The following is a 26,248-nucleotide window of genomic DNA, read 5'->3' as shown; positions in this document are numbered from 1 at the left end:
TGCTAACAACTGTCAGTCTGTTCTCCATGTCTATGAGTCTGTTTCTAATTTGTTAATTTATTTTGTTCACTAGATTCCACATATATATGAAATCATATGGTATTTGTCTTTCTCTGACTGGCTTATTTCACTTAGCATAATGCTCTCCAAGTCCATTCATGATGTTGTAAGAGGTAAGATTTCCTTCTGTTTTACAGCTGCACAGTATTCCATTGCATAAATGTATCACAGCTTCTTTTTTTTTAAACATCCTTCTTTTTTTAAAGATTTATTCATTTATTTTTAGAAAGGGAAGGGAGGGAGATAGAGAGAGAGAAAGAAACATCAATGTGCGGTTGCCGGGGGTCATGGCCTGCAACCCAGGCATGTACCCTGACTGGGAATCGAACCTGCGACACTTTGGTTTGCAGCCCACACTCAATCCACTGAGCTGTGCCAGCCAGGGCTTACCACAGTTTCTTTATCCACTCGTTGACTGCTGGACATACTGGTCTACTTCCAGATCTTGGCTACCGTAAATAATACTGCAACGAACACAGGGGTGCCTATATTCTTTCATTTTTAAAAAGAATAGTGCTCTGCATGTTTTACAGGGCATTTTGTTATCATTTGTTTGTCAGTATTTCATTTATTACTTACATAAAACATCAGTACACCAGCATTTGAAAATTTTTCAACTATCTTTTTGAACCTGAAATCTGTAATTTTAAGAACCAGCATCAATGTTGTCTATTCTGGGCAGATAACATAGAGACAATCATAAGAGAAAAAGTTCAGAGACTGTTTCACATTAAATTACTAATTTGAACAGCCAGGGAAAGTTTTAATACATGGTAAAAAAAGATTTCTTACTGAGCAAAAGAAACATTTCATGTCTTTAAAAATATTTGCAGGTCTTTCAATATACGGTCTAGGCCAGGAAAAAAACAGCAGTAGACCATGCCCACACAGCCGTGGCACTGCCAAAGGACTCCCAGAGAGCGGCACATCAGGGGTCTTTCTAAATTCCTACAGGGTGGTTAATGTTCACCATCTTACTTGAGCTCTTCTTTACAGCTGTCCAGCTGGGTCACTGCCTTCTGAAGTTTTAACCCAAGTGCCTCTACTTGAGATTGTAAATCTGAAATGATACAATATATTCACCTGATTAGAAAATTTTAAGTGCCCAGATAGTTACATAGTATAAACCATGTGGTTTTGGAATTGCCACTGCTTAGCTCCAGAAGAATGCTGCAAATGTTTATTCCTCTTTGCCTGGATGATCATACACAGCTTGTCCTACTCCGAAACCCCATGGAACTAATAGGTTTGGACAGATCCAACTTATTAGCTTCTTTTCACCCCTAACGTCATGCTAATTTTCAAATAGCTAATAGGCTAAGTTTTACTACTGTTTCCAGAGGAAGTTTATGTAGCTAACACACATATGATTATGTGGTTCACTTGTGAAACACTTGACTGCCTAAGCTATCTCCTGGGGCCTGGAACTGAAAAGCATTGCTGAGGTCTCCTGGTAGAACTGAAATAGACAAACCACGTGCAAGGCTCCAGGTAAAGAATTTGTTAATTCTGGGTAGCGTCTAATAGACTTTCAAAGCCAAGAAAATGCAAGCAAGAAATTGGCTTCCATGGAGTCTTAACTGTGGGATTCAAACAGTGTTTAAGGAAGATTACTCAAACAGCCATGTGTACCATGTGTGGATGCAGAACTGAAACCAACGCGGAAAGAACAAACGCTTGAGTTATCTGAGTCCCGCCATCAGCCTGTGTGTGGGAACTGCGGTGGGAACCCCAGCCCAGTGACAGTCCTTCTTGGCACTCTTCTGGGGAATACGGTGAAAAGAAATCCGTAAACAGAGGGGCTGACTAACTGGTTTCTACAAAAAAAAAATTTCAAACACTAGAATTATAAATTCCTGTTACAGTTTTCTGATGTTTTAGTGACATATTTTTATGCATGCATACAAATACTACACACACACACACACACATATATATATATATATATATATATATATATACATATATACATATACACGCTCTTCAATCTGCCTTCTTAACTTTGTTTTATGAAGAAGAGCCATCTTCTTAAATCAGAAAATAAATTCACTCTAAACAAATGTTTTAATTAGAATTTATTAGCCCTGGCTGGCATAGCTCAGTGGATTGAGCTCGGGCTGCGAACCAAAGTGTTGCAGGTTCGATTCCCAGTCAGGGTACATGCCTGGGTTGCAGGCCATGATCCCCAGCAAATGCACAATGATGTTTCTCTCTCTCTCTTTCTCTCTCTCTCTCTCTCTCTCTCTCTCTCTCTCCCCCCCTTCCCTCTCTAAAAATAAATAAATAAATCTTAAAAAAAAGAGAAAATGGTTTAAAAAATTTATCAGATAGTGGCATAAATTTTATGTTTATCCAGTACTTTCACAGACATTATTTAATTTTATCCCTGGAACTGCCTTGTAAGTGCTAACTGTCCCATTTTTCCGATGAGGAAAACATGAGGCCTCTCCAATTCTCCTGCCTGGTATCTTATAATGAGTAACTGCATTATCCTTCAGGCAAAAAGATTTTAAACTCTCCCAAAGCAATAAACTTGAGAGGACGGCCCCTTGAAATAAGATGAGTGGATAAAAGGCTGTGGTACATTTACACAATGGAATACTACACAGCAGTAAAAAAAGAGAACCTCGTACATTTTGCAACAGCATGGATGGACCTGGAGAAAATTATGCCAAGTGAATTAAGCCAGTCAGTGATAAACAGATACCATATCATTCCACCTATATGTGGGATCTAATGAACACAATATGCTAATGAACAAAATAGTAACAGAAGCTTAGATACACAAAACAGACTGACAGATGCCAGAAAGGGTGAGGGGGAATGAGATGAAAGATGAAGGGATTAACCAAAGAACATTTATGTAGCGCCCATGGCCAAGGACAACAACATGGGGATTGGCTTGGAGAGGGGAGAGAGTGGGGCTGGGTAAAGGTAAGGAAAGGGAGAAAAAGCAGGACTGTAACAACGTAAACAATAAAGATAAAATTTTAAAAAGATTCAATATGGACCTACTTGGTAGATAATTTTGTGGGCTACATTTTTTCCATTTATCAAGGGATAACATCATATGAAAGAAAAGATAAAATAACATACACATAGAAAATTTACTTTTGAGTATAACCCCAGTTTAGAAACAAGGAGATCTCATAAACGTTGCATACTGTGATTCTTTGTTATTAAGTTAGAAGATGTTGACCCACCCTCTGGAGAATAAGCAGGGAAGGAAGTCAACACTGGCCGGCAGTGTGCCAAGTCCCGGCTCTGTGCAGAGTGCTTTCTCCTGCACCATTCCACTCACGGCCACAACATCCCTAAAAACAGTCACATGTGTTATTTTCACCAGTGTAGGATCAGAGTGATTAACTTACCAAAGGTCACACAGCTGGTTACAAGTGACCCCATGGTTCAAACTCAGGCTGACCTCATCTCACAGCCCTTATCTGTCTAGCTCTCTTACACTGACGCAAGTTAGGAGAGCTGGGAGGGCACTCCCATGAAGGTGTGGGCACGGTGGGTGCAGACTTACTTAGCACACCCCAGAAGCTTTAGAGAGGTATATTTAAGACAAATGAAAAGTATTATTTTATATAAGATACACAGTAAATCAGTCAAATTTCTAACTCCAAGAGGTGGTTTAGATTTTAATTTTTGAAAGTTTAAAAACTAACATATTATAATTAATCCCTGTAAGTTTTACAAGACGGTGTAAAAAAAAGACAAGATGGTGTCGTGATGACCAACTTTATGAGACAAACATCAGAGAGAACAATTTTGACTTCCTACGAAATGTTCCTCGGTGCTTCTGGCAGGATATAATCTTAAACAAACAAGCACAGGTCTGAACCCATGTGACCGAGTTTCTGTGGTTACTTCTAACTGCAGCTATTGTTAACAGGGAAAACTGATTATCTTAAAAATAAGTTCCAAAGAATTGACACTTGACATGTGAATTTTATGCAATTAATTCTCAACTACCTGATAATTAGAATATTAGACTGTAAAAAGTGGCAGCTCATCCAAAACCATTTTTATCGCATTGGAAGTATCATTAGGTTCATATTTGAATGTGCTTGGGCATCACAGTTCCAACATTTCCTGAGCTTAATGGAAAATAAACTACACAATCATACCCAACTCAAGGAGGGAAAAACTAGTATTAGACTCTAGAGTTACTCTTTCTTCAAACCCACCTGTATCTCCCTTTCTCCCTATTTCAAGATAAACATAGACAGCTTAGTCTCTAATTAGCAGTACCCAGTGAGTAGAGAAGCCACTTCCTTCAGATTATTCACAGCAACTCTGAGAAAAAGTAAGGACAGCAAATACTGTAAATGTTTTACTTCAAAACTCAGAAAACTCTGAAGGCTGTCATGTGAAGTAAATAGAAACAGGAAATACAAATAATGCCAACAAATAAATCATATTCTATAAGCTGACAAGATATCACAGAGAAATGAAGAAAAAAGTTATTCATTATGAACAATCCATAATGTAAGCAATCCACCAGTATATTCACCAATTAGGAGTTGGTGAATATATTTTCCACAGCTGTTATTTCACTTTTGGTTATATTTTCTCTAATGAAGGAGGACTAAGACTTGTTTTTAAAATACATAGGCCATATCTTAACTCTTCTGAATGCAGCGTAAAAATCCTATTGGTTTATAATTGGTTCTGGTAGACCAGTAGGGTCCTTTTGTTTTGGGAAGTGAGTGCCCAGTGCCTGTCCTCAGTAAATAAAGGAACACGGTTAGGATAAGCAGTGGGGAGATTAAGCCACCTGCTCTAGACAGCTCCTTCAGCTCCTGAGGCAAGGAGTTCTTAAATAAGTGCATTGTTCTGTGCAGTCCTTCTCTATGGTTAGATAAATTCAACTTCAATTTTCTGTCATTCAGCATGACATCGGATTATGAGGCAATAGGCCCTGCGTGCCTACAAAAAGAAAGGAAGCATTGGCTTTAAACACCATGCAGATGCAAGGCGGAGCCCGTGGAAACAATCCAAAATTCACAACATCAAATTCTGCTGTGATGGGACTGCATTCTTTGAAGATATTAAATAAGAAGCAAATGATTTTAAATGAACAAGACAAAAAGAGCTCTTAGCCTCTCTTCATACAAAGCCAGCTGCTTGCTGAAGAGTATTTTGCAGGCATCAGATTTGGGGTAATTAGTCATTTAAGAGAATCCTGTCATCCTGAAAGGTTTCTAGAAACTACAAATACAAAAGGTATTTATCGTCATTTTATAGAAGAACATAAAACTTTATAGTTATTTGGAGGGTACATTAAGTTAGTATAAAGTTTGTAAAACAGTAAATAAAATCATTACAGTAGAAAGATATTTCTAGCTTAAAACCTTCTGGATATTAAAATTTTTAAATCTAGCTCAAAATGCTATATGAAGGAAAATAATTTCCGGTTCGAGCAGCAGAATGGAAGAATAAGCAAGCAAAAACAAAGTGGGGCCTATAGGTCCAGATGCAGGGGAATTTTTTCAATGAGTAATTGGAGGCTGTATAATAATATATATATTAAATGGTGGAACTCATTGAAGAAGAGGAAAAACAAAACTCACTACTCTTGAACACTCCTAAGACAGGATAACATAGAGCTGTTATCCATGAACTTTAAAGCCAGAGTGCCTGATTTCCAATTCTGGCTCTGCTTCCTACTCACTATGTGAATTTGGGCACATTAGATTACTGTGTATAAACTGGTTGTTAATAGCAAAGGGTTGTTCTGAGAATTCAGTGAGTTGATATATGCAAAGAGGAGAACAGTATCAGGCACACGCTGAGAACCAGTAAGTGCCAGCTATTACCATTGCTGGTGGTAGTGACCACCCACAGCCAGCTTCTGCCCTGAATCTCATCACTTGTCACCTTGAGGAACCTGTTGGGACCAGTGTTACCAGTGGGTGTCCTTGTATGGGGAGGAGTCAAAAATGAAGGTTTTAAGTGTGTATTTTTCTTTAAAAGTCTACAGAGTAAGGATGGCAAAATATTTTTAAAAAAACTACTTAAATATGGACAATGTCACACACGATTGTTCTAGTATTCTCTATATTTTCTGGGTTTGACATATTTTATAGACATACTGTTTAGGGTGGGGTCTTGCCTGCACAAGTCAAGGATGACAGAGTGTTCTGAACTGAGTCTGATCAGCTCAGTTCTGTGTGTCTGAGGTAGGAAAGAGAACAAGGGGTGAAGGACTGGGAGGGGGTGAGGAATGAGCTTGAATCTGTAATTACAGACAATTCATTTGAGTCTGTGAACAGGGAGCAGAGAAATTCAATTGCAGCTGGAGCGGGATACGGTAACAAGGAGGGTTATTGATTCTGTTTTTGTTTTAAAACACTGGGGCACTTTTATTTGCATTTGGGAATAATCCATTCTAGAGGGCACCCACATTTATGATGTATGCCTTTTAATGTATGCCTTTAATAAACAGTACTTTTCCCAGGTGTTCAAAGAACTGCACAAATAAACCACATTTTAATTCTTACTTTTTTTTACTACACATTGTTTTTTGAGACCCATCCACGTGGCCATATAATAGACATGATTTATTCCTTTCTGACTGTATAACATTTAATCGCGTGCATGTGCCACAGTTTGCTGATCTACACCTACAGTGATGAACCCAGGCTGCTTGCTACTTTGTGTCACTACCAATGATTCTGCAATAAAAGCTTTTTAATCATAGGGTACAAAGTAGTGTCTCATTGTTGGCCTAATTTGCAGTTTTTCTGCTTAATATTGAAGCTGATGGTCTCATTTTATACTTCTAAGTCGATTGGAGTGGGTAGAAAAGAGACTGTGGAAAGGCAGAACAGAAACTGAATCACAGACTTGGAGAACAATGGGATGGTGGTCAGTGCGGTTGGGGAATGTGGAGGAATGGAGGAAAAGTGAAGGGATTAAGAAGTACAAATTGGTAGTTACAGAATAGGCAGGAGATGTAAAGAGCAAGAACAGGAAATGGAGTTGCCAAAGAACTTACATGCATGACCCATGGACATGAACAAAGCAGGGAGGATGCCAGAGGGAGAGTGGGGTGCTGGGTGGAGGGGGGCAAAGGGGGAAAAATCAGGACAACTGTAATAGCATAATCAATAAAAAAATTTAATTTTAAAAAGAATCAGCCAATGAATGCATAAATAAGGGAAACAAACTGATGTTTCTTTCTCTCTCCCCCCTTCCTCTCTTTCTAAAAATCAATTAAAAATTGAGCATTAGCAGAGGAAACCTTTGCAAATGTAAGAGTATATACCAATAACAGAAGAAAGTTCTTTAATGAGTATTCAACTATATCAATTGCAAATTAACATATTATAATTTTAGCCAACATTTTACAAAGCTCAGATGGTGATACAACCACTTGGAAAATTCATTTCATTTTAGGGTTTATATTTCAGAGGTTTAATTCACATCTATTTTGAAACAAGTATACTTGAAACACATTAACATTTTCTGCATAATGCCAGAAGAGACTGAAATATCATTTGGCGATTTTTATAAATCAGATGCTAGAACAGGTGTGAATATATGTGCAGCTAAAATGCTGCAATTTAGTCCAGATGTAGCTATATGAAAACCAGAAAATTATTTAGCTGGGTGTGTGTGAGGAGGAAAGTGAACTGAATCAAGCTAAGGAGATAATCACATATTTACAATTTGGAAATAAATTATATTCTAATATTAAGGATCAAGAATTTACTTCAGAATGCAAAAAATGCTTCTATACCTCCATGGCATTTTTATTCTGAATATTAAATCAACCAAATATACAAAGAAGATCATTGTAACTTATAGGGGCTTATAAAATATGATATATTGTAGATAAATAAGATAGGAGGAGTCTTAAATTCTATTTTTTTTTTTTGCCCTGGTTAGGCCATTGAATGACTCTTCCCAACCGACAAAGTGAAGATAACATTTTTTCTATCTCCTAGGAACAATCCTCATGGATCACAAACTTCCAAATACTTTAAACAGTTCTGACAAATTTGTACAAGTAAACTTACATAATCATATATTTTATAATAGATTTCATAATAGAGGAAATAGGGTAAAGATTATAAAACCCTATATTCCATTATAGATATGTATGTACATATATGTATATGTATAAAATGAGATTTTTCAAGACTGAAAAATACTAGTAAAGGATGTGGACAGCCTAGAATTAACTAAGTAGAAGTGACAGTGACTTAAAATAAACAGAATATTAGCTGAAAACATTTATGGACAGAAAACAAAAAGACAGGGTTAATAATAAAGTAAATGAATGAATGGAAGACAGAGGAGTTTACATCTGACAACATTTCAGACATTTGCAGGGAGAGTCCCACACCGCAAACCTCTTTCATGAAGAGAGATGCGGTCACAACCAGAATGCTCCCCAAGACCTGCGTGCAGGACTCCTGTGCACAGCTGGGAAGGGGACGGAGGGCATCTTCAGCCACACACAGTGCTAACCCTTTCTCCCTGTGCCTGGATGGCAGGAAAATAAGCAAAGGGCAAGAATTTCTTTGTAAGAGTGTTTTCATGCTTCAAAACTCCTTCATGCTAACTGCACTTTAAAAAATTCCACCACACAACTCCAAGGTGTAAAAGCAGTGAGCAAAAAGCCGAAAACATTTTATAATTTTAAGACTAAGGAGATCTGAAAGCTGCACACAGAAATGAGAAAAGATTTAGTTGTTAGGACTTTTTCCCAAGGCTACAGTTTTCTTTATCTGGCAAGAGAAACTTTTTCACGATCCACGGGAGGTGGGTGCACGCAAGGACACACACACACACCAGGCTGCCCAGATGCCCTGACTTCCCCACCCCACACCCACTCCACTCCCACCCCACCCCCACCCCCAGTGTGGAACCTCCCACTCCAGAGGCTCCGCAGGGCTGGCCCTGCTCCAGCAGTGGTATGAGGGAAGTGGGCCGGGGACTGGCTTGTACCTCTCTGGAGGAGGGGACTGTCCAGGCTTCTCTGTCTGAAACGTCTTAAATCAGCTGTCAGAGCAGTGAGCCTGTGCCACTGGCCGGGTTTAAATGCTATGAAAAGGGCTCAGGGCTGCCTCCCTGCCTCAGGCACCCAGCGAGAGCAGACATGTGTGCGAGTGTGTGCACGCGTGTGCCTGCGTGTGCCTGCACTCTTTCCCCTCCACACGCTGTGGCAGCCACCTGTCCTGGGACTGCCCAGGTCCACATGTGAGGGCACCAGCACTCCGGGGACAGTGGACAGGCTGTTCCAGCCTTCCGTTCCTGCGGAACGGTGCTGAGGGTTTGTCCTCTCAGGACCCCCCAAACACAGGCCCAGGTGCTCTCGGGAGCGGCCCCACACGCGGCCCCAGCACTCGGGTCCAGGGACACGTGCCACACCAGCTGTGAGGATGTTTACCACAACATCATTCTAACAACAACAAAAGTGAAAACAACTGTCCAAAAATTGGGTACAACTAAATAAACCGTAATTCATCCAAGGATCAGGATGCTATGAATATTTTTGACGTGGAAAGATTTCATAATACAGTACATGAAGGGAGGAGATTATAAAATTCTATTATTCCATTTTTACAAATAGACATTCAAAACTGAAAGTCTTGGAGGATACACATCAAATGTTTATAACTCTGTGTGAAGGTTGGAATGTCCTCGTCAATAGCAAACATGGTTTATTTTGGTAATACGAAACAAAAGAATCACAATAAAGCAGCCTAACACTGAACCACGTGACACACCCACACCTGTGTTACAACTCATTTCATAACCTGTGGATGGTTTGTGAAACCCATCACCAGGACCTACTGTCCCCGGGACCTCTTCTGCCTTCCCCTCAGAGAAGCTGGTGTTGACGGCCAGTACTGGAAGCGGCCCAGTACGCGGCTCTCTTTGAGGTATAATTTAATAACGATGTATGCTTTGACGCTCACAGGCAATGCAATTCAGAGATTAAGAGCCCACATTTTGGCAGCACAGTTCTGGACTTAGGTTCCAATTCTGTAAATTAGTGGCTGTACGGCCTTGGGCAAATGACTTAATTCCTCCAAACCTTGTAATCCCATCAGTAAACTGAGATAATAAAAGTGCTGAAACTAGGAGTGAGAAGAGTGATAAAAAGTGTGGGCACTGTGGCTGTTCTGTGCCAGGCCTGTGGCTGGCATTTGGTGAATGCTAGCTGCTTCTTAGACTATAGTAGGACAGTTACCTGAACTCATGAGAAAGATTTTTTTTAATGTTGTATTAGTGGTTAGCTATGGGGGAGATATGCTGGTAAGAGTAAAGAAACACTGGACACGGGTGAGGTAGGAGTTTAAGTGAGGGGGATGGATCACTTATTTCTCATTTAGACAGTGTCACTGTTTCTCGTGTTATTGGCCATAAATGTGGATGAGCTTAAAGGTCCTTGAGCAGCAGGTGCGTTGTGTGCCTGGGTAAACACGTGTACGAAGGAGTGACTGGCTGAGAGTGTAGGCGGCAGTGTGACCATGTGGGTGAGGAACAGGGCAGACGAAAGCTCCCTCTCCTCGCTGCTTGGCTGGAGCTGCACCTAGGGATGCAGCAGGCTTAGTGTAGAAGCCATGTATGACACAGGAGATACCTTCCTGATCAAGACTAGAGTTCGCCAGGTGACAGGTGCCTCATTTATACTGCTAAATAAACAAAATTGGTGCTTGGTGCCTGAACAGGCAGAAGAAAACTTATGTTAAGGGGCAGGGAAGGGGAATGCAGTTATATTAGGCCACATGTACAGAACGAGAGAAAGAATGAAAGGGCACATAAGTCCATAGGATTTTTTTTTAAGGAAAGAAAAAGGGTGAAGTCTAATACTCATCCAAGGTTCTAAAGGGGATGGTGCAGTCAAACAAAAGGCAGACAAAGTGGCAAGCCTTAGATTTAGCCTTAAAAAAGGAAAACCATGATGGAGAGGAAGAGAGAATAGAGAAGGTAGTGGAGGCGTAGGTGACAAATGACTGGAGAATAAACTAGAAGTACAGCTATCTCAAAGTAGGCAAAGGAGTCTTGGAGGCGAGACATCCATCCTAAGTTGTGCATGCCTCAGATCACTGTAGAAAACTCCTCTAAGATTCAAACATTTATAAAATGGAGATAATATGTAAAACAGAAGCAACTTTATATGAAAAGTCAAAGCTGGGAGCAAATGAAAAAAGGAAACCAAGATAACCCTGTAAGACTCCACTAATCAATGACCAAGTCACTTCCACAGGAAACCCTTTTACCAGATTCCATATTCCAGTGATGACCGGTGCTATTTAAAAAAAAACAAAACAAAAAAAACAAAACCCTCTGGGCTCCAGTTAAAACTATCTGTTCTGCAACTTGTCTCCAGACCCTAGGAAAACCGTGTATTTTTTGTGTTCCCATGGTTTGGGGTGCAGAAGCAGTCCGCAGTGTCCTGATATCAAACTGGTTTCTTTCAAGGGCTTCTGGATTTAGTAGCTGAGAACCACTACAAACCTCCCTGGTTTTCTGTTTGTAAAATCAGTACTTCCCTTTTCCTGGAAGCCAAAAGTTATATTACTCCTACTGGAGTTCAAGGGTTCATAGGAATCATAAAAACTGATCAATTCCCTGCAGTGAGCTTTGTCTGGAAGTCACAGCTTCCAGGAAAGGCCACAGTGGAATTCTGTTCAAAGATGCCTTTATCCAGCATACAATAGATGGCTCTTGAATTAATTGTAGCCGCTCCCTTCTTCAACAACCTGTTCTCAGAGCCAGCAGACCACTGACTGGTACAGCTAACCAAGGCTGACTGAAAGATGCATCAGTGGAAACAAATGGACCTTTGGACAAACAGGAATTAAAATTTACAGTTTTCCTCTGTTATGATAGGAGCATTAAGGAAATTCTAATATTTTGATCCTATATATAACAATTTGGTTTGCTCTTACACCAGGAAAACTACTTTGAAATGCAGTACAATGTCTGTATAGTTCCTTCCGGGGCCTTCATTTTATCTTGTTCATTCACTAATGCTCTGAGATAGGTAAGGAAGGCTCTTATACTTCCATTTTACCAATGAAGTAACTGAGTCAAAGAAATTAATAACTTGTCCAAAGGGACAGTCATACAAGGCATAAACAGGGCCAGAAAGCAGAAGTATTTGACTCCTAGATCAGTATTTTTTTTCACTGAACATTAGTCATTTTGATTTTGTTCACTTTAGTAAAGAAGCTACTAATTAAGGAATGTAGTAGTCATACATGCTATAACACAGATGAAACTCAGAAAAATTACACTAAGTCAAAGAAGCCAGACATGGAAGATGACGTTTTGTATAGTTCTGTTTACAGGGAATGTCCAGAATAGGCAAATCTATAGAGACAGAAAGAAGATTAATGATTAGTGTGTGTCTGTGGCAGGGGGAAGATGAGTAAGCAGAGTGACTGCTAATGACCAAGAATTTTGTTCTTAGGTGACAATTAGATCGTGGTAAAATCTCAGACATAACTAGCAATATTTTACCAGATATATCTTCCCAGGCTAGAGAAAGAAAAAGTAACAAATGGGACTACATCAAACTAAAAAGGTCTTGTGCAGCAAAGGAAAACATAAACAAAATAAAAAGACAAGCCACAGGATGGGAGAATATATTTGCCAATATATCTGATAAGGGGTTAATATCCAAAATTTATAAAGAATTTAAAAAACTCAACACCAAAAAAACGAACAACACAATTAAAAATTGGGCCTGAATAGACACTTCTCCAAGGAGGACATACAGATGGCCAATAGACATATGAAAAGATGCTTAATGTCACTAATCATCAGAGAAATGCAAATTAAAACCACAATGAGATATCATCTCACACCTGTGAGAATGGCTGTCATCAATAAGTCAACAAACAACAAGTGCTGGTGAGGATACAGAGAAAGGGGAACCCTAGTGCACTGTTGGTGGGAATGCAGACTGGTGCAGCCGCTGTGGAAAGCAGTATGGAGTTACCTCAAAAAATTAAAAATAGATCTGTGCTTTAACCCAGCAATCCCACTTCTGGGAATTTATCCAAAGGAACACAAAACATAATTCAAGAGAACATAAGCACCCCTATGTTGATTGCAGCAATATTTACAATCGCCAAGATATGGATGCAGCGCAAGGGTCCATCAGTAGTTGAGTGGATAAAACAACTATGGGACTTCGTTGATGGACCTGGAGAACATTATGCTAAGTGAAATAAGCCAGTCAGAAAAAGACAAATATATGATTTCACTCATATGTGGAAGCTAATGAACAAACTGAAGTAACAAGCAAAACAGAGACAGACTCATAGATGGAGAGCAGCAGGTGACAGCTACAGGGATGGGGAGGGGAGAGGCAGAGGGACTGAGCAAAAAGGGAAAAGGACTCATGGACCCGGACAACAGTGAGGGAGTAAAAAGGGACTAAATGGTAATGGAAAAAATACAATAAAAAATAAAAGGAATAAAATTAGATTGTGGTAATGGTTATATAACTTTAAGTATACTAAAATCATTGACAGACGCTGAAAACGGGTGAATTATATGATATTTAAATTATTTCTCATTAAGGCTATTTTTAAAATTCAATAAAGGTGTTACAGTATTATTATATATGTAAACTCATTTTATTAAAATATTTGTGTATTACTTATTATACCAAAGAGCATACTAAAAAAACACTGAAGCTTTTTCACTTGGAATAAATTTGAAAGTAATTTATCTGAACTCTGTCTTCCAATATTTCAGACTACTGACAAAACTAAAGGACACTTTACAAGGTGGAAGGAAAATCATTTAAGTGGACTGAATTGTGGGTCACAATGACCTCTGAGAGGAATATTGTCAATTGAGGTAAATTGTGCAGTTTGCAGGTTATATTGGTGGGAACTAAACATAAAACTCAAAACTTATATAAATAAATCTTTTAAAAGGAACTAAGAATTTAGTCTTTAAAATTTTATTTTATATGTTTATTTTCCTATGAAAAATTAAATTATGGTATTAAGGGTTGGACTGCTATTGACAGCCTATTATTTACTCTTAAACTGGTATTAAACTATGTGCACCAGAGTTATCACTTGTATTTATATTTTTTATTGCCTACATATCAAAGAATAAATAAAAGGAAAATGGGGAAAGACAAAGTTAAAGTTTTTATACAGAAAGGTAATGATCATAAAGACTATGTACTTGAATCAAAGTTGAAATTGTTCAAGGTTGACTTAAAATAAAAAAATCAAAATGTAAAAATACAAACATTCATTTAGCTTTAGAAAGAAGTCAAATGTATCAGAATTAGAATCAGAGTTACGATGTATTTTAGTCTACAGGGGTCTAGGGACTATCCACTGCCCAAGTGTCAACAAACGACTAATCAGGGCTCAGTGGCATATCAGAATCATCCAGCTAATGTAGGAAGGATCATCATCTTGATCTAGAATGCTTTCAATTAATACTGCATTTTTGGGGGCAGAGGCTGGAAGACACAATAGAGATATAGTTATGTAACTTAAAATGGAGAAAGTTTATTCTAAAAGTGAACTCTAACAGTAACAAATATGGGAATGTAAAATATTAGAACAGCTTTAAAAATGTATTTACAAGAAAACACAATAATGATATAATATTCATCATAAGTTTAAAATTTCAGGGTATAAATAAATATATTTCTTCAAACTCATTTTACTAGGCCACCATTACCCTGATACCAACCAGATAAGGACAGTACAAGAAAAGAAAATAATGGGCCAGTATCCCTGATAAACACAGATGCGAAAGTCCTTAATAAAATACTAGCAAACCTAGGGATTTGTTCTAGGAATGCAAGGATGGTTCAACATCTGTAGATTAATCAATGCAATATACCACATTAACAAAATGAAGGATAGAAATCCTATGATCACCTTGATCAATGTAGAAAAAGCAATTGACACAACACATCATCCATTTGTGATAAAAATTCTCACCAAAGTGCTACAGAGAGAGTGCATCTCAACATAATAAGTGACAAATATGACAAGCCCACAATTAACATCATACTCAAAGGTAAAAAGCTGAAAGCCTTCCTCTAAGATCAGAAACAACAGAGGAATGCTCACTCTTGCCACTCTCATTTGACATAGTATTGAAAGTCCTGGTAAGAACAATTAAACAACAAAAAAAAGAAATAAAATATCCAAATTGGAAAGGAAGAACTAAAACTATCAATATATGCAGATGACATAATATTATATATGGAAAACCCTAAAGACTCCACCAAAAACTGTTAGAACTAATAAATTCATTAAAGTTGCAGGATTCAAAATCAACAAACAAAAATCTGTTGTGTTTCCCTCCTTCCCTCCCTCCACATACACAGACACACACACACATATATACACATATGTGTGTCTATATATATATTTCTATTTTCTAAGAAAAAATGTATATATGTAACATCCCATTTTAAATTGCATCAAAAATAATAAAATACCTAGGAATAAATTTAACCAAGGAGGTAAAAGACCTATACACTCAAAACTATAAGACATTAGGGAAAGAAATAGAAGACGATGCAAATAAATAGAAAGATATTCTGTGTTCATGATTGAAAAAATTAATACCATTAAAATAGTCGTACTATACAAAGGAATTTATAGATTCAATGCAATCTCTATCAAAAGTCAATGATATTTTTCAAAGAAATACAAAAACCTTAAAATTTGTATGGAACCATAAAAATTCCAAAGAGCCAAAACAATCTTAAGAGCACAAAGCTGGAGGCATTACACTCCCTGATTTTAAACTATACTACAAAGCTACAGTAATCAAAACAATATGGTATTGGCATTAAAAAACAGAAACACTAAATCAATACAACAGAACTGAAAGTCTAGAAATAAACCCATGCAGAGAAATATGGTCAATTAATTTAGGTGAAAAGAGCCAAGTATATACAATGGTGAAAGGACAGTCTCTTCAATGAATGGTGCTGGGATAGCTGGCAGCCGCACATGTGAAAGAAAACAACGGGACCTCTATCTTAAACCATACATCAAAACGAACCCAACCTGGCTGGCGTAGCTCAGTGGATTGAGTGCGGGCTGCGAACCAAAGTGTCGCAGGTTTGATTCCCAGCCAGGGTACATGCCTGGGTTGCAGGCCATGACCCCCAGCAACTGCACAATGATGTTTCTCTCTCTCTCTCTTTCTCCCTCCCTTCCCTCTCTAAAAATAAGTAAGTAAGTAAATAAATAAATAAATAAAATCTTCTTTAAAAAAAGGATTAAAAAAAAAAAAAGAACCCAAAATGAATTAAAGGCTTGAGTGTAATATCTGAAACCACAAATTCCTGGAATAAAACATAGGCAGTAAGCTCTAATATTACATGAATCTACATGATTTTTTTGGATTTGACACCAAAAGCAAAGGCAACAAAAGGAAAAGTAAACAAAAGGATCTACATCAAACTAAAAAAAATTCTGCACAGCAAAGAAAACCATCAACGAATTGAAAAGGCAACCTATGAAACTGGAGAAAATATTCACAAATCACACATCTGATAAAGGATTATTATTTAAAATATACAAAGAACACAACAACAAAAAGAATCCAATTAAAAATTGCGCAGAAGATCTGAATAGACACTTTCCCAAAGAAGACATACAGATGGCCAACAGGTAGAAGGAAAGGTGCTCGATGTCACTCATCATCAAGTGCAATTCGAAACCACAATGAGATAGCACATCACACATGTTACAATGACTGTTGTCAAAAAGACAAAAAATAAGTGCTGGAGACGATGTGGAGTAAAGTGAACCCTGTGTACTGTTAATGGGAATGTATATTGGTGTGGCTACAATGGAAAACAGTATGGAGGCTTCTCAAAAATTAAAGAAAGAACTACCATATGATCCATCAATACCATTTCTAAGCATTATACAAAAAAATGAAAACACTAGCTCAAAAAGATATATGCGCTTCCATGTTCATTGCAACATTGTTTACAATAGCCAAGATATGTAAGCAACCTAAGTGCCCACTGATGGACAAATGAACAGAGAAAATATATTCAATGGAATAGTATTCAGCCATCAAAAAAGAATAAAATCTTATCATTTGGGATGACATGGATAAACCTCAAGAGCATTATGCTAAGTGAAATAAGTCGGACAGAGAAAGACAAATGCAGTATGATATAACTTAAATGTGGAATCTAATATACATTTAATTTAACTATTACATAATCTAATATTACATTTGTTATTTATTATGTTATTATAATATATTATATACATACATAGTATATCTACTTGTTTTGTGTTAGTCAAAAATGTATAACGAATTAGCTCATTTATTAAGAGAGAGAACCTAAGAGAATAAGGAACAACTAAGAGTGTGGATAACATCAGACTATAGTAGAGAAGTTCAAGTGAGATGAACTAAAAGACTGCAGGACACAGGAGAAATAGTGTCTGAATGCTCTGACGGGAAAAAAACAGTAAGCAGAGGGTCAGGCAGAGAAGCAGGAAAGGGAAACAGAAGGAAAATGTTCGGCTGCTACTGGAAAGGCAGCCTTGCTGTGATGCTTATCACTTAAAGCTCATTCTGCAACTGTGGAGAAACCAGTAAAACGGCTGGCAGGAAGGAGTATAAACCACGCAGCTGCTTAGAATTAAATTAGATTATTAAACATAATAAGTCATTTACAAAGCTCATACCAAAAAGTGAATTTAAATAACTTGTATTCTTTGAAAAAATAATTATGTTTCTTAAAGACACAGAAAGAGTTAAGAGATGAGTGGTATATCAGGCTGCCTTTATTTTAATTTGCCCAAAGAAAATCTAAAGTGCTATGCCCATTATTTTAATCCAGTGATTTATCTGGGTGAGGGGAGTTATTCACTGCGATGTACTGGTTTTTCCTCTTTTTTAATGGTTGACATGGTTTTTGAAAGACATTAATAAGCTGGTAAAGCTATAGGTGATGATTATCAAGATAATATCTTAAGGATCTCAACTGGTCAGTAATAGAAAAGTTAGTCATCATTTAAAAGAATGCAGAATAAGAAGATTGTTGAAGTTCATGAAAACGATTAAAGCAAATGACATGAGATACTAAAGAAAGTAAAACTAACAAAATAAGTTAAATGACAAAATTGGTGCTAGAAAAATTTGGAGACTATTCTTAATATAGAGGACAAAAATCTGTCAAAAATGTCTAAAGTTAAGAGTACTGGCACATGCAACCAACCAGTGTGGAGCTGGGAGGTCAGAAGTCCCGTGAAAACTGGCGAAGAGCTGGAGAACACCTGCACACCAGAAGTCAAAGAGAAGACGAGACCAGCTGGCTGGCAGGCAACAGATGTCCAATAAATACTTGCTGAAAAAATAAAGGCATTCCCAAGTCATGATCGGCCCAGAGCCAACAGATGGGAACATTGGAGCTACCGCATGAGGCTAGTGTATAGGCTAATGGGTAGTGGGCAGAGACGAAATCAGACTTTAACAGGTGGAACACAGGCAGTGAGAGGGAAGCAGAGGAGCAGGCATGGACCCTCCAGGGAAGAAGACGGTGTACCAAGTTTGGGAATCAACACTGCCAAGACCTAAAATTGAAACTTTGCTGTCTTCCCTGTACTTGTAGTTTTCTTAAGTCACTGTAATCACTTCTGTAAAATAAATTGTTAAGAAACAATATGCTGATACAATCAGTTCACCAGAAGGGTATTTGTGGATAAAGCAAGAGGTACAGCTATTAACATTTTTCTAGATGTGCTGACAATTTTGAAGACCCTAACACAGGAATAAGATTGTTATAGGGCGAACAATGCAAGAACAGCACCCAATGCTCCTCAGTGCTACACTGTACAGCAGTCTCCGGTCCTCCGTGGGAAATATATCCTGAGACACCAAGTGGATGCCTGAAACCAAGGTTAGTTTTTTCCTATACATGCATAACTGCATCAGGGGGAACACTTTGTAAAGCATATAATTGACCACTATGCTGCACACCTGAAACTAATACAAAATTATATTAAACGGAAACTGTAATTAAAAAAATAATATTTTCGGATTTCAGTTCACCGTGGTTAACTGAAACTGCAGAAAGCAAAACCATGAATAAGGGGGGACTACTGGACTTGCCATCGCCAGTTGACATTAGATTAGTTTCAATGGTCTTTCCACTCTGATCTACCAATTTGAAAATGGTTTCTACCAAGAGAGATACAACAGATACCTTTTAAAAATGGTTTCTATCTGTTAACGTAGTTCGAGTGTTGTCCACAGAGCAAATCTATCCCACACCAGCCGCAAACGTGAAACTAACTCAGTTTGAAGTGATGCGCCACTCTGCTCTGCGCTCACGCTGTCCTTCGGAGGAGTCCGTGCCACATCCAGAAGCAGCTGGCCTGCCCGGGCAGCACACACCGCACTTACCCAAGGTGAGGCTTTGAGTGTAAGCCTGTGGCTGATGAGTGCGCGGCACTGTTTTGGTGAGGCGCTTGTTTGTTTGTTTGTTAGTTTGTTATAGAAGGTAAAATGTGAGCTAAAACTCAAAAGATGTGTACAGGTTTTTTAAAAGAAGGTTTACTTATTGTTAAAAATAACATCAGATAAACATTTAAAAGAGGAAAACACACTCATATTTCCATCATCCAAAAATATATTTTCATATCTTCATGTTCCCTTCTAGTTTCTATTCACAAATATACCTATTTTGGCTTATTTCTAATTATAATACATATATGGTTTTGTGGGTACTTTTACTATGTAATATAATTATAGCATTTTTCCATATTGACACTCACTCACAAAGTCTGAATGATGTTCCAAGTGATGGTATTTGATAATTTATTACCTATTTCATTATTTTGTGTATAAATTATTTCTAACCACTGTTTAAAATGTGATCTTTATATATAAATAATTTTCTTCTTCTGTAGGTTCCTAAGCATAAATTCTCAAGATTACTTGATCACAAACATTTCTGTGGGTTAGAAAAATACAATAATTTTTATCACCAAATAAATGGAAACTTTATTATTAAAGTTGTACTAATTTAAAAGGAGGTAGATGTTTTGTTTTTTATTTAGTTATTAGTAATTGAACATTTTGTGCTTGTTTATTATATTTCCTGTGTTTATTGTCTGTTTTTGTTTTCAACCATTTGCCTGCTTGAGATTTTGGAGTTTTCTTACATAGTTGCATAAATCCTTTATATGGTATGTGAATTAGCCCTTTGTATATATGACACAAAACAATTCTGTCCATCCTCTGTTGGTAGACTATTTGGCAGTTTTTGAAGTCAGGGATTTTACATTTTTTTTAGAGACAAAATCTGTCAATCTTACCTTTTGCAGTTTTTAAAGTGCTACTTTATCCCTCCCTCCATGATTAGGTGAAGTTCTGTACCTTTTTTTGGTGCTAGTTTTCCCTCATATTTTTTCTTACTTAATTAGAGGCTTATTTTAGTGTGTTTGGTTTATTTTCTTTAGTTATCCCTAAACCACTTATAACATAATTCTGCTTTTTCCATTCGTTAATGGAAATATATTAAAATTTGATTGGAAATATATTAAACTGTAATTCTACTTCAGGATTTACTATTCTGTTCTAGAACTACACATTGCCATTTTCACAGCTACAATGCACTCCTATAATGACACATTCTAAATATCTAGGGCTAGGTTCTTACTCTCCAGACTAGTTTTTAAAATATTTTCCCCAAGATCTAACCAGAAAACAATTGACACCAAGCTGCAGAAGCAGCAGAGATGAACAAGTGCTCAGGAGCGGAGGAGGAGGTGGGGGATCAGGTAGGGTGTCCTGTGTTTTAGGGCATAACAGCTGCATCCTCACCAGATGGTTCTTGGGGCATGATTTGGGCTGTGACCCTAGCCTTACTGGGTTCCTAAGCATTTTTTGAGTGTGATTCTTCCAACTTCTCAGACATTCTGAATAGCTAAATAATATCCTTTCAATAAATTCCTTTGTTGATTCCAGTCAGTTTCTCCTACTTGCAAGTAAGAAACCTCACTATTGCATCATTTTCTCAAAATTAAGCCATTTCCAATTTTTTACTATGCCACAATGAGAACATTCTTTTTCCTATTCATTATTTTACACTAGTGAATTTGCCTCGTCATAGAAACCACCTGGCACACTTATTAAAAGCAGAGTCTTAGAGTCTTGGAGATACTCAATATGCCTGGACTGACATGCAAGAATGTGCATTTTTAACAGGTCCCTTTATTACACCCCCCCCCCCGCCACCACACACACACACACGTATATCTATAGTCCCAGATGTTCTTGTGGTCAGGCAATTTTGGAAAACTCTGCCCTAGCTTAAATTCCTAGAAGACTTGCTAAGTCAATAGTCTATTTCTGTTAGAAGAGGAAAGATCTCTCTCGCGTGCGCTCTCTCTCTCTCTTTAAGGAAAAGAGTTAGTGTTTTTATGTGCCTTTCTGGAATTGACTGAGGTAATAAGCTAACAAAAACGCTGGCCTACCAAAGACCTACATTTGAATCTCAGCAGTGTGACCACAACCTACTTCTCTATGCTTGATGAAGGTAAAACAAAAGTTTCCACATTAGGATATTGTGAGGGTTAGATGAGGGAAAACTAATCAAATGCTTACTGCCAGTCAATAGACTCATAGAGAGTGTTCCCAGGTAGTGAAAATGTTCTTTCTTTTCTTCTTGTTTGCTCCCACAAATCACTTCTTTTTCCAAATATGGAATGGTTATTACTTAAGCCTTAACTACCTGTTATATGCTATATAAGATACCATGCTCTCTAATGTTTTACTGTTCTAAGAACCTAAAATATTCAAGAAAACCACTTATAAGTCAGACTAAAAGGATGAAATAAAAGACAATAATAATCATCTTTGATTTGGGAAAAGTTACATTTTGGGGAAAATTATTTTTTACTGTGAAATGCATATTTTAGCAAATGTTCTAAATTTGTTTTCCTCTAATTAAGTCTAAAATAAATAGCATGGCATTTCAGAGTTTTATTTTATGCATAATTTTACTTAATTTTATAAATAGGTAAGTTCACTGCAGTGTTATTTACAGTGGCCAAGATGTGGAAGCAGCCCAAGTGTCCATCAGTAGATGTGTGGATTAAACAACTATGGGATATTTACACAATGGAACACTAATCAGCTGTAAAAAAGAAAATTGTACCCTTTGTGACAGTATGGATGCACCTGGAGAACATTATGCTAAGTGAAATAAGCCACTCCGAGAAGACAAATATCATATGATTTTACTCATATGTGGAATCTACTGAACAAACTGAACAAGCAAAGCAGAGACAGACTCAGATTCAGAGCAGGATGACAACTAAGGGGCAGAGTTTGGTTAGCGGGTGGAGGGATTGAGTGAAAAGGAAAAAGAACCATGGACACGGACAACAGTGTGGTGATTGAAAGGGGGAAGCAGGTATAAGGGGACTAAAGGGTAATGGAAAAAATACAATAAAAAATTTTAAAAATACTTTTTAAAAAATCAAATACATAGTTGAAAATTATTATATTATTATTCATAATATAAATAGGTCCATAATATTTCTTTCTTTTATTACTTTGATTTTTGTAACAGGATTATCTTGCCATTGTAGAATAATTTTGAAAATATTTCTCAATTTTCTGCTGTTTAGAAAATGCTTTATAAAATTAGGATTCTCTATTCCTTGAATGTTGGTTGAACTTGCTTATAAAACCATCTGGCCTTTTCTGTGTAAGGAGACATTGCTTCAATTTCTTTATAGTTATAAGGTCATTTAATTTTCTTGAGTAAGTCTTGATAGATATATTTTTCTAACAATAGCCCACTTGAAATTTGTTGGCATAAGGTTGTTAACAAGACCCACTTCCTTTTACTCTTTATTTGTTGTCACTACTATTTTTTCATATATTTTCATTTGTGTCTTCTCTCTTTTCTTGATCAAACTTGCTAGAGGTTTGTCTATTTTGTTGGTTTATAAACATCAGTTTTTTGTTGCTATTTATTGTATCTTTGTTTTCTATGTCATTGACTGAGGCTCTTGTTTTTATTATATATTTTTCTATGTTCTTTGAGTTTATTCTTTCCTTCTTAAAAGTATGTAGGGCTATATATATCCCTCAAAGAATCACTTTGGCTGCATCCAACAAATTTTGTTATATGCCATTTTTAGTATCATTCAATTCTAGATATTTTACATTCATTATAATTTCTGCTTATACCCAAAAGTTAAAGCGTGCTTTTGTAAAACTGTAAATTTTACAAGGATGCAACTATCATGATTCTACTCAACATTGTATACAGGTATAAAGTCATAGTCCACGCATACCTGCCATAAACCAAGCACTATGAGTGATCCAACTGAACGTTCCTGAGGTCCAATAAAAATAGACAAAATAAAGCAAAACAAGAAATAGACAAGTCTAACAAGTTTCCAGGTAAAAGAAAGAGTTATCTTTAAAAGAAAAAGAAATCAGATCTGCAGTAGACTTATTCACAACACTAAAAGCTAGAAATCAAAGCATCAGCATCTACAGTCCACTGAGAGGAAAAAACAACCCCTAAGAATCCTACTCCCACCTAAGACACCATTACATCCATCAAGTTGAGAATTATATTTTATTTTGTATTTCTAAGAAATACTTACAAAACTTGTTATGTATTCAACATAAAAAAGTTTACAGATTCAAAGAAATATTATGTTACATTATTTAATCAGAATAACTGAAAGTTAACCCTGGCTTGCATGGTTCAGTGGACTGAGTGCCAGCCTGTGAACCAAAGGGTCGCTGGCTCGATTCCCAGTCAGGGCACATGCCTGGGTTGCAGGCCACGGCCCCTAGCAACTGCACATTGATGTTTCTCTCTCTCTCTCTTTCTCCCTCCCTTCCCTCTCTAAAAATAAATAAATAAAATCTTTTTAAAAAAGAAATACATTTTTTAAAAAAGTAGATGAGGTAGGGTTTATTCCATGAAAGCAAATGTGCTTTATTATTAGGAAATTTAGTAATACTAATCCATTTTACCAGTTGGTTAAAGAGGAAAAAAAATCATACTATTATATCAATGGATGCTGAAAAGGCATTTAGCAAAACTCAAAGGCATTTCTAATAAAATATCCAAGTAAAATTGGGATAGAAGGAAAATATTTAATTAAAAAATAATGATTATTTACTAAAACCCAAACATTGGATATAATTCCAACTGGAAAAACATCAAATTATTTTAACTAATATCAGGAAGTAGACATGGAAGCCCACTGGCATAATTATTGTTTAACACAGTCTCAGAGATTCAAACAAACTTAATTAAGATATGGACAAGACAAGAAAAATAACAGATGTAAACATTGGGAAAGAATGGATAAACTCCTTTTTGGAGGGAATGGGGGCTGGTGATTTAACTGTATAACTAGAAAATCCTAGACACACTTAATAAAAAACTGCTAGAATTAATATGAGAATTTTGTAAAGTTTATGTGTATAAGACAAATATACAAAAATCAATAGCCTTTCTCTATCCTATTAACAAATATCAAGAAAACAAAAGAGAAAATAATCCTTTCACAGTAGCTGAAAATAATAGTCTTAAATTTAACAAGAATGATAAACATTTAAATAAAACTGTAAAATGCATTAAAAAACATAAAGCACAACATTTTTAGAAGTGAAGACATTATTCTTCAATGAAAAGGCTTTTATAATATAAAGAAGAGTTAATGTCACTAAAAATGTCAATTCTCCAAAAGTTAGTACATAAATACAATGCAAGTCCAGTTAGAATCCCTATTGGAAATAAATAAAATTATCTTAAAGTTTATGCAGAAAAATAACTGCCTGTAAATATGTAAAAACAATGTAAAGACTTGAGGAGAAAAACTTACTAGGTATACATCAGAGCCTTTGGATTAGAGGTAAATAAATGACCATAATGTTCAAATAGAATAATATCTGCAAACACATATTTTCTAAGTAAGAAAACCAGAGAGAGAAAAGACTTAATCAGCCAGGAGAATATGCCATTAAGTCATTATATTCAAATGAATGATATTTATTACTTCAAATAAATTAGTGAAAAGAAGAAAGAATATTGTAATAGTAGTATATGTAAAATTTTAACATATTACAGGTAGTAGTTCTATTTCATGGGAAAAGCATAAGTATTTAATATGCAATACTGATACAACTCTGTCTATCCATATTAAAAGAGTAAAACGGAACCCCCATATTTCATACCATATAAAAAATAAATTCCATATGCATTAATGAATCAAAGGAAAGAAAATCCAGACTATTATCTAAGGATGAGAGGGACTGTTTTAACTAAGACAAGCCAGAAACAATATAAGATAGTAATTTGATTATACCAAAATTAAAATCTTTGATATGGTGAAATTTACCATAAAAATCAATGACAAATTATACATTAGGAAAAAGTTAATATAGAAGATAAATACTCTACTGTATAAATTGCTCTAAAAAATTACCAAGGAAAATTCCAATAATGCAACTGAAAATTGGTAAATATGAAAAGCTAATTCAAAGAAGAGAAAATTTTAAAATGCGATTTTAAAATGTAAACCTGGTTTCATACTGCTTCCAGACTCATGTGATGACTCCTTATCTTCTCTTCTAATACCAGTTTCTCTCACTTATATACATTTCTAGCATGGTGTCCAATACACATTAGGTCCTTAAAACTGTTAGTTCCCCTCCCTACTTTGGTATCTTATGGTTAGTCTAGGGGCTGGGTTACCAGTAAAGGTATTTTCATAGTAGTATCTGGCTCCAAACACCTGATGTTTGGAGCACCTCTATTCATTGCTAACAACTTAATTTTGCTAAAACACTATTTTTATTGTATCATTTTCATGATTATCAATTTTCAGTGATTCCATATCGCCTTCAGGAAAACATGCATATTCCATAGCCTTACTGCCAAGATATTTATTCTCTGAGGTAGAGAGAAACAAGGTACCTAAAACACAGTTTTAATCTTTTCATTTGGGAAAATGAAAGAGTGCATAAAAATGTGGATTCACTTTATTAACAGCATATGCTGCATTTTCCTTCAGTACACTAAACTACCAATCCACTGGGATAATGATATACTAAAGTAAATTCCACTTTGTTTTCCTGAAATCTTATTTTGTACTTAAAATATCTTTAGTATCTCCACTAGTCTTACCAGTCTAAATGG

At 36.5% G+C, this 26,248-nt stretch overlaps 1 protein-coding gene across 1 annotated transcript in view; it reads right to left on the bottom strand.

The window, feature by feature from the left end:
• Nucleotides 1–26,248, bottom strand: part of LEKR1 (leucine, glutamate and lysine rich 1) — a 148,522-nt gene that overhangs the window by 64,771 nt on the left and 57,503 nt on the right. The window contains exon 7 of the mRNA XM_045850755.1: nucleotides 1,039–1,120. Coding sequence (XP_045706711.1) covers nucleotides 1,039–1,120 — 82 coding nt within the window. The remainder of the gene's footprint in view (nucleotides 1–1,038; nucleotides 1,121–26,248) is intronic.

This window comes from Phyllostomus hastatus, unplaced genomic scaffold (genome assembly GCF_019186645.2).
Source record: "Phyllostomus hastatus isolate PE091 unplaced genomic scaffold, TTU_PhHast_1.1 phas_contig_86, whole genome shotgun sequence".
NCBI lineage: Eukaryota > Metazoa > Chordata > Mammalia > Chiroptera > Phyllostomidae > Phyllostomus > Phyllostomus hastatus.
The sequence above is the reverse complement of the archived record's forward strand: the minus strand, read 5'-3'. Positions and strand labels throughout refer to the sequence as shown.